Below are 14,346 nucleotides of genomic sequence, written 5' to 3' on the forward strand. Positions count from 1 at the left end.
TAGTAAAGATAATGATACATTAATGAACTTCAGTTTCCTGAGAAGCCAATCATGAAAGACAGATGGAAATAACTAAAAATTAACAATCTTTCTTAGGGGATTAGAGTCTTGTTTTTGTTTTCTAAAAAGGCCAGCTCATTCCAGAATTTGCACAATTATTCTAGCTCATGCATAACCTATGAGTAAATAAAATACCAAAGATTTGTGACAAAACATTTGGTAGATAGTTTTGTTTAAAGCTTAATCATCCTTTTGTAATATAAAACAACTGTATCTCCGTAAAAAAGCTTCTGGAAAGCTAAATATTCAGGTCAACATCCTTATAACTGGAAGGGAGTGGCATGTGCATATTTTTTTGAGTGATGCATGTATGCAAAAAGATCCTGTAAAGTCATCCCCTAAATTCCACAGTCATTCTAGGTTCTAGATTTATTTTTTTAATTTTTTTTTTTAAATTTTAGAAGGAGGTAGAGAGGAGCAGAGAGAGAGACAAAGAGAAACAGAGAGAGAGAGAGAATCTTAAGCAGGCTCCACGCTCAGGATGGAGCTGACTTGGGGCTTGATCCCAGGGTCATGGGATTATGACTTGAGCTGAAATCAAGAGTCAGATGCTCAAGTGACTGAGCCACCCGGGCACCCCTACGCTCCAGATTTTTGAAAACTGGGATTATCAACTTGATTCAGAGAGAAGTAGAGGGGTATTTCACCTCTTAGCTAACAACCTCCTTCTTTTTGTTCGTTTAGCATTTAAATTGTTAAAACATAAGATTTGATTGCATTACATTGTTTCCATGTGGTGTAGAGACCAAACTGGGCAGAGTTTGAGCCAAATATGTGCTTACCCCCTCATGTCCAACTCATGTATATTTGTCTCAGGCCCGTGGACTGCTTCCTTATCCAGTCTATTCAAGCTTGGGCAGCAAGTCTGGTTTTACAAATAAACCAAGGGTTAGGTCCTATGGCAACCAGTAGGAGGAAAAAACAATTAGGATAGCTTTCCTCAAAAATGGCTCTATGTGAGTCAGGTCCTTCAGATTCATGAATTTTGCATTCAGCCCATTCAGAACAAAAAAACAGAATACAGACAAAAGTTCGATTAAACCAAAAATTATTATTTTTAGCATTTTGGCATATTTTGTTTAGTCTTTTTGTTTATGGGTTTTTTGTTCATAATTGAAAGTGCAAGATATATATTTTTGTTGTTGAAAAATAACTCAATGCATGTATGTACTATATTTATTTAAACAATCTCCCATTACTGGACATTTATGTTAATTTCAATTTTATTATTGTGTTGGGGTTCTAAAGACTACCCCTTGTTCAGTGATCTGCTAGGAGGATTCATGGGACTCAGTATGTTGTCATATTCATAGCAAAGGTTTATTATATAAAAATATACAAAGAAAAATCAACAATCAAAGAAAAATCACTTCACATGTGGTGGAGGCCAGAGGAAACCAGGAGCAAGCTTCCAAGAGTTCTTCCAGTGGTCACTGCAATGCATTTAATTCCTCCAATAATGAATCGTGACATGAATCGCACTTCCTGGGGGGTGATGACTCGGGTCATGGTACACTGGGGAAACTCATTAAAGATTCAGCAACAAGGTTTTTACTGGGGGATAATCTAAGTATCCTCTGCTTAGTATGTCCCAACATTCCAGATTTCCAGAAAGAAGCACACATTTTGCATAAACCCGTATTGTTTGCCCAGTCTAGGCACAGTGAGATACTCTTATCTTTTAGGAAAAGTTTTACATCAGTGTAGGGAACTGTTCACCTGCCAAGTTCCCAGATACCAGCCCAGGATGAACCTTGTAAACTTGTCTTTCTAGGAATAACAGTCTCAGCTTTGCTATGTTAACTCTTCTGCCCAATTATTATAAATAATGCTGTAATAAACATCGTTATTAGTGAATCTTGTGGCATATTTCAGATTACTTCTTTATGAAAGATTCCTAGAAATCGATATTACTTCAAAACTATGAATATTTAAAAGACTTCTCTCACTGGTGAATTACTTTCCCAGAATCTTTTCAAATTTTCATTTTCACCAAGCATGTATGAGTGTGGGCACAGAAACCTTGACTAAAATCAGTAAGATCTGTATTGCCCAAACATCAGTATGTAATCAACCTGGAAGAAATAATTTTTAAAAATTTAGGATTATATGAGACAAACAAATGGCTAGTTAATTGTTGCTTCTTTTTACAGGGATGGGGCAGGGACTGCTAAGAACACTCCCATTGAATTACCATGCAATAAATCACTTTTCTCCCAGAACTCTTGTCTTTTTTTTTTTTTTTTTGCCTAGAAACCTATGAAATCATTGCCATCTGTAAAACAAGCATCATCCAGTTCATGTTAACATTTTTTCTTCAAAACTATTCGTACATATTCTGTACCAGGCATTGTGGTTGTGTAGAGGATACAACAGTATACAGGATGTGACCTCTGCCCACCTGGAGTTTGCAGTCAGGTGCTAGCATGAGCTGTATTTGTCATAGTGCTTCTGGGCAAAGATGACAAGTGGGCTGCCATCAAGAGACATTTTCAGATCATGTATTCAGATAGCTGCCCTTGTATCACAGAAATAAATCTGTGACAGTAGTACCTGGGCTTGTTTTAGTTAATCAGAAAGACTGAGACTAAACTTTTACAAAGCTACTTCAACATAGCAGACTATCTCTGTTACTTCCTGAGAGGGGGATGTGAGTTTATGACTCTTTAAAGATAGTGTGGTTCTCCCCTGCCCCCAAACTGTTGTGTCATTGAAGACAAATGTAAAGGAAGTGTTTATTGGGGTCCCTGGGTGGCTCAGTCAGTTAAGTGTCTGACTTTAGCTCAGGTCATGGTCTCGGGTTTGCGGGTTCAAGCACTGCATCGGGCTCTGTGCTGACAGCTCGGAGCCTGGAGTATACTTCTGATTCTGTGTCTCTCTCTCTCTGCCCCTCCCTTGCTCACTCTCTGTGTCTCAAAGGTGAATAAATGTTAAAAAATTTTTTAAAAAATAAATAAAGGAAGCATTTATTTTTGTATGTATACTTGTTATGTAAGAAGTTTAAGCAAATTGTGTTTTCTTCTTACCAAGTACAAAACATCTTTGTTAGAAAAAAGAGAGGTAAATCTCCCTAAAGTTCTGTGATGATTTCTTCAGACTTTGGTTTTGTTCATAGTTTTTCTACATAATTTTTGCGTAATTTCGCCTAAAATTATACAGACTTATTTTAAATGTGTTCTCTGTAAAGTTGCAATTAGTATGATTAATTGCAGAAAATGTGGAAAATACAGAACACTGTCACAAAAAGAGATGCTCATTTATTGTTCTACCATCCAGAAATACTCACTATGAAATTCTGGTGTATATCCTACAATCTATTTTCCAGATATATTTTTCCCCTTAAACAACTGAGGGCCATAGGAATATTCAGAGGCTGTTCTCATGATATAAAGAGGCACTTCCTGGGAGGTGATGTCGTGATTTAGGTGATTCAATTTGAAGTTTTAAGAAGGAGAAAAGTCATTATTTAAGTTCTTGGAAAATTAAAATAGCCACTATTGTTCTTTGTTTCCTTGTCTTGTTTACTGGGTACATGTTCCAAACCTTTAGCCATTCTAAGTGCACGAGACACCAATGCTGGTCACTGGTTATTGTTTTTGGTAATCATAGAACAAGATTCTATTTGAAAGAACATTTCATTGGAACTATGAGTGAGGTAAAGCGTTTACCATAGGAAACAAACTGTTTGTTTCCTAGGAAAGCAAAATGAAGCAGAAAAGGAACTATGAGGCTAGGACTGGCAAGATCAAGCTGTAAGTCTGAGGTGTAGAATCCACGTGACTGTTGTGGTCCTACTAGAAATGGCTATTCTGGTTATGGGAAGAACTGCTGTCCCATGATTTCTACACTCTTTTAACCTTAATTTTGATTCATGTCTTGATCTTCAGATAGATATTTTTTATTTAAACAAAAACACGTGAATTTTCTCAGCAGACCTTCGGGGTGTTGGTATATCGGAGAATGAATTTTTTCCCTGGCCTTTATAAATCGAAGACAATTTTGTTTTAAAAATTTCTGTTTCACAACTTTTCCTTTTCCTTGGAAATTCTGTTTGTGGTTTTCTGTCATTTATTGTTTCTTTTGTTGTTTCACAGAGGACATTTGATAACAACCTGTGTTTTACACCTTTGAGATGTTTTTTCTTTGCAAATGTGTGTGAATTCTTTTAGTAGTTTGTTTTCTTTATTCTTGTAACTTTGCAGGATGTAATGGCATACAAATCTCTTTTAATTACTTTCTCATAATATACAATAAGCCCCAATACTCAGAAGATACATGCTTTTTTTTTTAGCTGAGGAAATTATTATTCAGTCGTGTTTGTTTTCTTTACTTTCGATTATTCTGGTTTCATCTTCAGTAATGTATAGGACTCCTTTGATGGATACTTATTTTTTGTCAACTTTAATCTATAATCTTTAATCTTCTCTCTTATAATTTTCATCTTTGGATACTTCTTTATTCTAGGAACACTTGCTAAATCTAGTCATTTGATATTCTGTACTGTCTCTTACACTCCTATTAAGTGTGAAATACATTTTAATTCTGTTGTTACAGTTTTGGTTTCCTGGTATTTCTTGCTTTTTAAAGATCACTCATTTCCATTTTTATTTATCTTGCAAATATTCTTATTGTTTAAAGTCTTAGTTTGTTTTCTCCTTATTGCTTTTGGCTTCTATTTTAGAGTTTGGCTTGTTATATAGTACAATGGAATCAATACTATTCTAAAATTTTTTTCTGAGTCTAATAGAATATTTTTGACTTCTAATAGAATATTTTTGACTTAAACTCTTTTATAGATTTTCAGAATTGCAGACTGTATTAGTTTCCCAGGGCTGCTTCAACAATTTGCTCCACAAACTTGGTAGCTTAAAAGGACACAACTGTATTCTCTTACAGAATACAGAAATCTGAGATTAATTTCATTGGACTATGTGGAGATGTTCCCCAGGACTGATTCTTTCTGCAACTCTAGGAATGAATATTTCTGTTCCTTTTCTGCTTCTGAAGGCTATTTGCATTCCTTAGCTCATGACCTCTTCTCCAAATCACTCTTGGTTCTGTCATCACATATCCTTCTTTTCCATGGGCCTTTGTGAGTACACATATGGCCCATCATGATATCCTAGGTTATCTTCCCCTCTCAGGATTATTGATTTAATCATGCCTGCAAAGTCCCTCTTGCCATGTATTCTAACATTTGCAGGTTTCAGGGATTGGGATGTGAGTATCTTTGGGGCCATTGTTCAGTCTTGCATTGGGACCTTTCCCCTTGTGTCACTGTCCCTTGGGCTTCAAATTCAGATTGACCTGGGTTCACACAACTGCTTACTAGCTGCCTGAACTGGGGCAAGTGACTTAATTTGTTTTCTCCTCTGTTAAACTAGGGTTCTCGTGTAGATTAGGTCAGGTAACGCGTGTAAAGTATTCAACTATCTAGGTCCTCTATAAATGTTAACTGGCATTTCCATGATCAATATAGGCCCCAGGATGTTTACTCTGCCCTGAATAAAAAGACATAGCTCCATGCAAAGTGAGTGATTATGAACAGAGAGAACATATGGATTTTTCTCTACTCTGCTCCATGTTCACTTGAATGTGCCAATTACCTTTTCTAGTTCTATAGTTGATGACTGGTGTCAATGCCCCCTTCTCTGCCGAATTCTCAATAACCTGGAGATGCCCATTTGGAACAGTTTGGTTCTACTGGGTGGGTCCTTTCATTCTTTCATTCTTCCTTCATTCTTTAGTATTATTATTATTTTTAGCTGTTTAGCACGTTAAAATTACAATCCCCGTTATGCATTGTTGTCAAATCCTGTCAGTCCCATCCTCTGCACAGAGCTCTTTCTTTACAATAAGACTGTTTCAATTCCTGTTGGTACAGTCAGGATTACTCTCTTTTCTAGTTGTTTCCTTAGAGTTGTAGTGTCCAAGTGGATTGTGGTAGTTGAGGGTATGGAAAGGGAAGGGTTCTTCAAAAGCAGCATCCACATTGTACAGAAATGGGTTTTGTTCTTTTTTCTTTATATTTTTCTTGGAAGATAATACGCCTTTTTTCTAACATCTTTCAGATGGGCTAGGGGTTTTATTATGTAAAGGTCACTAATTGCTTTCCTCAATTCACTTCCTCATCTTAAAGAATTTTGTTTTCTCATCTGCATATTAATGAATGGTTAGACTTAATTTCTTGTAACCTTGAGATTTTCATCTTTTTCTTTATTGTTACACTATTTTAGTGGTACTGTAAAAGGGGCTGCCTCACAGCCAGAAGTCACAAAGCCATATTGAACCAGAAATGATTCTTTTTGAACACTTTTTTTTTATCCATTATTAGCTGAAAGTATCTGTCAAACTTGTTCAAATACTTGGCAATTCAGAAACATATTATGCAACAGTGATGCCACTGTTCTGTATTATATTATATCCTAATAAGAATGAAGTTCTCACATATCTTTGTAACTCACTTTAAGTTTCTCCTGTTTTTTAGTATTTGCTTTGTATGTATAAACAAGTGATCCCATCAGAACCCAAAAAAGGATCATAGGTATGTCTTATTTGCTGTCTCTCAGGATTCACTTAAATAGAAGTGTTAATTGGAACACAGAGTTATCTGTATTTCTTACATGTTTTATAATATAAGATTTGGGAGCCATGAATATTAACTGGTATTCAGTAGATACACATAAGTTAGTCTGTTGAATCTTTATTTTTATTAAACCCTTTTGGAAACAGTTAATTTTAAATAAATGAAACAAAGTTTAAGCAATTTGAGAATACATATTGTATGTTTTTGACTATAAATTGAAATATGATTGATTTAAATGGACATTTCAGTCATTGATTCTAAAAGTTGAACTAATGTAACAGATGGAGTTCAGCTGCCCAAGCAAGCTTCTGGGTTTGATTATTCAAGTGATTAAGATGCTATTTGTCAACTCTAGTTTACCACCCCTTTTAATTATATAGATAATCAAACTAAGAACTGCTAATTCTGTCTCCTAACTATTAATTGTTTGTAATTACACGCAGATTAAAACTGCATGTGCAATTAACTCAGAGAATTAATTGATACAAGGGAATTGATAAAAGGGAAACAGAACAAGCTTGGCATAAAAAAGGCTCTAGGGACACAGGACCACTTGAACCCACTAGTGTCTTGGGCTCTATCATGTCCTTGTAAAGATACTTCACACTTTCATTTGGACCTCTTCGGCTCTGTTGGATGCAGTTGCATAGACATATTCCTTGGAACTATTATATTCTTACATTATATATCATTAGCATAGACTGTTTCTTAGTTCTTCATTCATGGTTGATGGACACAATATATTTAAAAAATTTGAACTTCTACTGTCTTTGGGTCTTTTGCTGATAATTCAGGTGACTTGGACAAATATATCCATTTGCAACCTGGAGGAAATATTTGTCACGATGAAGATGATTACATAAGTGGTGAATGTTTCAACTAGCTACAAATTTTCCCTTCCTTCCTTTCTCCTTCTTTCTTTCTTCATTCTCTTGGCAGTCTCACCACAGTATAGAACCTTATCAGTTTTCTGTGAGTCATTTGAGAAATTTTAGTTTCTAAAATAACTATGACAATTAGAATTTGGAACTGTCTCTCACCTTTGCAAATAATTGGCTCATTGTTAACTACATAAATTTAAGTAAAAACAGGAAATAAAATTTAAAAAAAGCACCCCCAACTGAAATATGTTTAAAAATTATTACCTTTATAAACATCAAGATGATGCTAGAAAGTGAGAGAAGATAATCTGGTGGAAAATAGTTGATCCTGAAAAAAAATAGAATTTTAAAAACCTGTTGTAAATTTTTTTCCATTCCTTCAGATATTTGTGTCAGTTGCATTGTATGGGACTTTTCACATTTAACAGTTTTGGTGATTGGCCTTTCAGCCAGTGCCAAGTAATTCCAGAGCATACATTGAACATATGCTTTGGGCACCGCATTATGTTCAGTTTTATGGGAAATGCAAAGCAAGTAAAAGACTTTTAAGTTTAGATAGGAAAATAAGATGTGCAGAAGACAACAAAATAACATGAACTAAGTGTATAATATTTTTCAAAAAGAGTCTATATAAGTATTGAGGATATACAAAGTCAGGAAGACATCAGTATGGGTAGTTATTTAACCAAATTTTTTATGTTCCAAGGTAGCTCCTATTTCACCAGCTTGTTAACCTGATGGAACCTTCTTGGTTCCTTTTCAAATTTTGGTATTACATTTTCCCCAGATTTGTTTAATATCAGAATATTTTGTTCTATCCTGCTGGCTGTTAAACTGGGATCACTGCTAAGATTTCTTATTTTTTCACCTACCAATAAGCAGCCTACTCTTGCTTACTCCCCACTCCATTTCCAGCATTCAGAATCTTCGTTTCTCTGTGGCAGTATCTGTGAAGAGTGTTGGCTCCGTGAGGGTTTGTGAACATTTAGTCTGATGTATGACTCTGTTCTTCAAACTACCAGTTTATAACTTTTGACTGACTTTGTGGAATAAACTGGAATTTGTTGCATGTCACCTTCTGGGCCTGGCTTCTGAGGAGGAGTCATTAGCATACATCAGTGTGTGAATGATTACCTTGAGGATTTTAGTGGAGGGTTTACTGCTTCCTGAAGTGGAAAAGTTATAGCTGTATTTTCTAATGTGATACCTATAGACTGGAGAAAATAATGCATGGCCTTCTCAACTGCATGAGTCTGTTTTGTGGGTAAACCAGATAAAATATTTGAAATGCTCTGCACTGTCTTGGAAAATAATTTGTATAGCACTTAGATTCATTTTGGGTTGGGCTCTTCAATGATCAGGAAGACTCCCTTTCCCTGTGACATCTCCCCTTTTGAGGCTAATTCTTGTTCACCAGTATTTACATAGCTACCTCAATTGCATTGCTGATGAACCAGAAGCACAGATAAATTCCAACTAAGATATTGTCTTCATCCTGGAAGTGTTTATCAGTTTAAAAAGGAGATTGCATTGAGGAGGGCACTTGTTGGGATGAGCACTGGGTGTTGTATTTAAACGATGAACCATGGGAATCTACTCCCAAAACCAAGAGCACACGGTACACATTGTATGTTAATCAATTTGACAATAAATCATATTAAAAAATGAAAAGTAAAAATTATAAATATGAAAAAAATAAAGTAAATTAGACCCTAGTTAAAATTAAAAAGGAGATTGGAAAGAGATGCCCAATTATCTAAAACATGTGAAGACACTTATGGTGCAAGTTCATTAAGGGAAGTAGGTGGTCCAGAGATAGTGTTAGTGAGTTGAGGAATGCTTTAAATTACTCAAGAAAGCGTCATAAGAAATATGGGGACTTACACATCTCTAATAACTCTTATTCTACCCTTTTAAGTCCCCCCTGGGTTTATAAAAATCCCTAGTTAAAGTTTAATGCGTATGGCCTTTTCTTTGCTGTCCTCTTCCCAGATACTAATATGTTCAGGTTCCCTATAATCTTTCCATTGTTGGCATCTGCTTCCACTAAAGAATTTTATTTATTCATATTGAGTTGTGATTGAAATACAATTTATTATGTTGCCTCTTCTAGACACTTTGCCTTTTTGATAAGAGGACAAAGATTCTTTTTGACTGAAGTGGAAGAAATTATATACATATAAAATTAGAATGGGGTAGATTACATGCATGTTATTGATTGGAATGTCTCTGAGATAACATTACATTTTTTTATTATTTTATGTTACTATCTGCCTCCCTATAGGACACTTAGCTTATGATCCTATAAATAAGTTGAAGCAATGAAATGAGAGAATTTATTACGTCTGAGTTTTCTCTAAATTTATGTGAAATTAAGCAGTCCATAGATGTCTGTATTAAATCGAAAGTTTCAGGAAAGAATATATGTAAATAAATAAGTATTAGGAAGAAAATTGGAAATGTGTAAACAGTTTGATTCATTTTGGATGGCAGGATTGAACTGAATTTTTCTCTTTTAAATGATTAATGTTTCTGAGAAATAGACAAATAAATCTTAAATCTCCTCATCTTTAAAAAAAATTTGTCTGCAGAAATCCCATGCAACCACTGCCATGAGACAGAAGAAATATGTGGGCATATGTTGGCTAACCTTTTGCTCTTTCAACTTATTTGTCTAGAGCACTTTTAATAATTTCACTTACTTTGCCATTTCAAAATGTGTACCCTCATCATAATTCTGAATTTTCTTTTAAAGTACTGATGTAGCAGGGAGAGGAGTTTTCCCTTTGTTTTTGTAAGTGCTATTCACAAATATGATTTTGCTTTAAGCCTCCTTTAAAAAAAGAAGTCAGTGCTCTTGAACAGAAGAGACTCAAAGGAATGAACCTGGTCTTCTGATGGGCACACCGTACCCAATAAAAACACAAGAGCTTTACTGTGTGATGGAACCAATTAATTGAAGCCTCTCTCTGTGTGGTGCTCATGCTTCTGCATCTCTCTGATTAGATGACAAGATGCGATTTTAATATAGAATAACAGGGCCATAAAGATGATCTATTTTCCTCTTTGTAACATTAAGCAGTATGGTCTGTGTGTACTTTTCTTGGATAAATATTGTTTTAACTTGCATTGATATTTCTAACAGATAAAACATTCTACGATTGGAGAGGAATTATGTCAACAAAGCCTTCCCGTTTGACTCCTGACTCCAGCTGGCCTAGTTTGTGTGGGCCATCATCAATGTTTCGGGATTACCGTTCTGTGAGTATTTGTGAAACTGGATATAGAGTTGTGTTACCGTTCTTCTGGCAGCTTATTGGGTTAATTTTGATAAAACATGTGAGATTGTGCTGTGGACCTATTTCATTCCCAAATGATTCTCCACTGAAATTCTTTGTCCTGAAACAGTGCTTTACTTCTGTTATCATATCTTGTGCAAAATTTGCATCTTGTGGATCACCTTAACTCCTAAATATGTGTATTAATTTTTATTTGAAGAGTACTGATAGCCAAAGTGATCATCACAATGATTTGCCCCAAATGTGATAGTAACTATTTTTGTAATGGTACCCAGACTATCAAGTAAATATAATGGAGGCCAGTGGGGCATGAAGATAGCTGTTAGGAGTGTGACAGAGGACTGAAAAATCCAAGGACAGTTTCACAACCACACATTGATGGTTTTCTGAATGAGGACTCTCTAAACTGAAACATGGGAATCTGGGACTTGAAAATGGAATCTGGACTTCACTTTGAGTTCATCTGTTTATCAGGCAAGGTCCTAAGATGTTTCTGTATCAATAGTAGAGGAAACTCATGTGATTCTGAAATTTTTAGCAACAATTTCTATTTTATAATGTCGTGTCTAACAGTACCTATATATATATGTTTGGGTTTCTTGCATCTTCTCCATGTTCTGTTCTGTATGTGATTGTGTCTGTCTCATCCTTTCACTGACTTTTTCTCTCTTTTTGTATCACTATTTTTCTTCTTGACTTGTCATTTGTATTAGTGTGTTTGGCAGTCATAACAAAATACCACAGACCGGGTGGCTTAACCAACAGAAATTTATTTCTCAAAGTCCTGAAGTTTGGAAATCCAAGATCAAGGTGCCAGCAGGTCTGTTTTCTCCTGAGGCCATTCTCTCCTTGGCTTGCAGACAGCTGTGTCCTCACATGGCCTTTCCTGTATGTGTCCCTGGTGTCTGTCTCTTCTTATGAGATCACTAATCATATTGGATTAGGACCCTACCCTTATGACCTCATTTAACCTAATGACTTCATTAAAGGCCCTATCTCCAAATACAGTAACATTAGGGGTGAGGAATTCAACATACGCATTTTGAGGTGACATAATTCAGTCCATAACACCATTAGACAACTGAAATATATTGAAAAATTATTTTTCCTGTCTATTGAATAGTTCTTTACTTAAGATTAAAAAAAAAACAAAGGTTGTATTTTTATATTTTTCCCATAGACCAGAACTTTTTGAATCATGTTATATATAACTTATATTGCTAAATTTGTGAATAAATTTACTAAAACTAAACACTGTTTTAGATAAGGACATTATATGAATATTATTAAGGAAAATAATATGATGTCTTTAACAAAAGCAATACCCATAGAAGGCTGTTATTATTATCTCCCAGTAAAGGTAAAAAAAATGAATTGCTTCTTCTAAGCTTTCCAGCTCCAGCTCTACCCTGTTTTACACTAACAATTTAAAGACTGCTCCTAGCTGTGTGACAAACCACATTTAAATATATTTCTTTGGGGGAATATATCTGGCAAGGGTGGACTTGATTGTGGAGAGCAAATGCAAGACAGGGTATATTTATTCATTGTTGAGTGGGGGAATTAGGAACACAAAAGGCTATTACCCATAGCTTTGACATAAAAGATAGTGCTTTGGGGATGTGCACATGGCTAAAGAGTTTGGGGTAGACTGGAGTGGAGACTGGGTGAGCATGAAAAGGCCTTTTGCATCAGTCCAGTTAAAGGCTTGTCTCTTATCCTTGAAAACCAACAGTACTGGGGGTGGGTATGTGTGAATGGATAAGGAGCAGGATTCAAACCTTCAAATTTCTTTCCTGCAGCTTACTTGATTTTCAGTTTCTACTACTGAAAGTCTAAATGGCCTTTTTTTTTTTTTAAGTAAGAATTGCTCTTTTGTTTATCCTTCAAAATAATCACAATCCTAGAAGGGATCAAACATCATGTTCTAAGTAATCTTTTTTTCCCCAATTTTTATTGTGGTAAAATATACTTAACATAAAATTTACATCTTGACCATTTTTAAGTGTATCATTTGGTGGCATTAATTACACCCACATTGCTGTGTAACCATTACCACCATCCATCTCCAGAACTTTTTCATCTTTCCAAACTGAAACTCTGTACCCTTTAAACATTAATTCTCTCTCCCTTCCCTCATCTCCTGGCAACAAGCATTCTACTTTCTGTCTCTATGGTTTTGATTTTGTGTGTGTGTGTGTGTGTGTGTGTGTGTGTGTGTGTGTGTGACTGGCTCATTTCACTTGGCATAATGTGTTCAAGGTTCATTCATGTTGTAACATATGTCAGAATTTCCTTAATTTTTAAAAAGACTGAATAATATTCTGTTGTACAGGTTTCCCCACTATCCCAAAGTAGAACATTCCTATGAAAATTTTGTAAGCTGAAATCACGTAAAGTGAAGAAATAATTACCATTGATTTATATGGAAAAAATTTCAAGTGTTCCCAGATCCCAAAAATAACTTCTCCTGGGCCTTTCTGATATCTTAGCTAATGGATGAACAAAATGCTTTAAGATAAAGCACAGATGCTCACAAGACACAGTTCAAAGGTGTGGTAGCTTGATGATGAGGTGCTGAGTGGAGTTTCTAGGGAAGGAGCTAGGTGAGGCCACTCTCACTGGTTGGGTTGTGTGCTACCTTTATAATGGCTTGCTGCAAAACAAATGTTGAATGCTATTTTCGCTTTTCACCTTTTTCGTTAGATAAAAGCAAAAATCTTTGGATTTCTTTGAGTTAGCAAAAGTAGGTGCTAATATAGGTCTTTCCTAAAAGTGAAGTGGCAGAATGTGAACTTTCAAAAGCAGGGGATACTTGTACCATATTTTGTTTATCCACTCATTTGTTGATGGACACTTGAATTGCTCTTACCTTTTTGGATATTTTGGATAATGCTTCTTTGAATATGGGTGTATAAATATTGTTTGAGTCCTTGCTTTCACTTCTCTTGGTATATATCCAGAAGTAGAATTGCTGGACTGTATCGTATTCCTGTGTTTAATATTTTAAGGAATCATCATATTGTTTCTCACGGTGGCTGCACCATTTTACATTCCCAGTAGCAATGCACAAATATTCCAATGTCTCCATATCCTCATCAGTACTTATTACATTATCCATTTTCTTGATAGCAGCCTTACTAATGGGTGGGAAATGGTACCTAATCTTGATCTGAGTTTTTTTCAGTCAGACCAAAAAGTAAGTAGGAAAAAAAGAATGTAGAAACCTGCACTGGTAAAAGTAGGCACAGGGCAGAGAAAACCCTGTCTTTGATTTTGTAGGAGGAGAGAAAAATTTTGCACATTCTGCTTTCAAAACGCTCTCTACAGCATAGCTACTCTTATCAAAATTTTAATTCACTCAGGTAAGAAAGTCACTGTGGATATGCTTTCTTTAACCTAAAAAACAAAACAAAACAAAACAACACTATCCCTTTTAAGCCTGAAGTTTTTGTTTTCTTTATAAAATCTTTTGAATCCTTATATGTTATCAGTTCTTCAAATTTTCATTTAAATTCTA

General features: G+C 35.3%; 1 protein-coding gene across 1 annotated transcript in view; it reads left to right on the forward strand.

Moving 5' to 3' along the window:
- Positions 1–14,346, forward strand: part of IQCM (IQ motif containing M) — a 474,138-nt gene that overhangs the window by 188,100 nt on the left and 271,692 nt on the right. The window contains exon 8 of the mRNA XM_043567775.1: positions 10,673–10,788. Within this exon, the coding sequence (XP_043423710.1) occupies positions 10,673–10,788 (116 nt within the window). The remainder of the gene's footprint in view (positions 1–10,672; positions 10,789–14,346) is intronic.

The sequence above is a fragment of the Prionailurus bengalensis genome, chromosome B1 (genome assembly GCF_016509475.1).
Source record: "Prionailurus bengalensis isolate Pbe53 chromosome B1, Fcat_Pben_1.1_paternal_pri, whole genome shotgun sequence".
Lineage (NCBI taxonomy): Eukaryota > Metazoa > Chordata > Mammalia > Carnivora > Felidae > Prionailurus > Prionailurus bengalensis.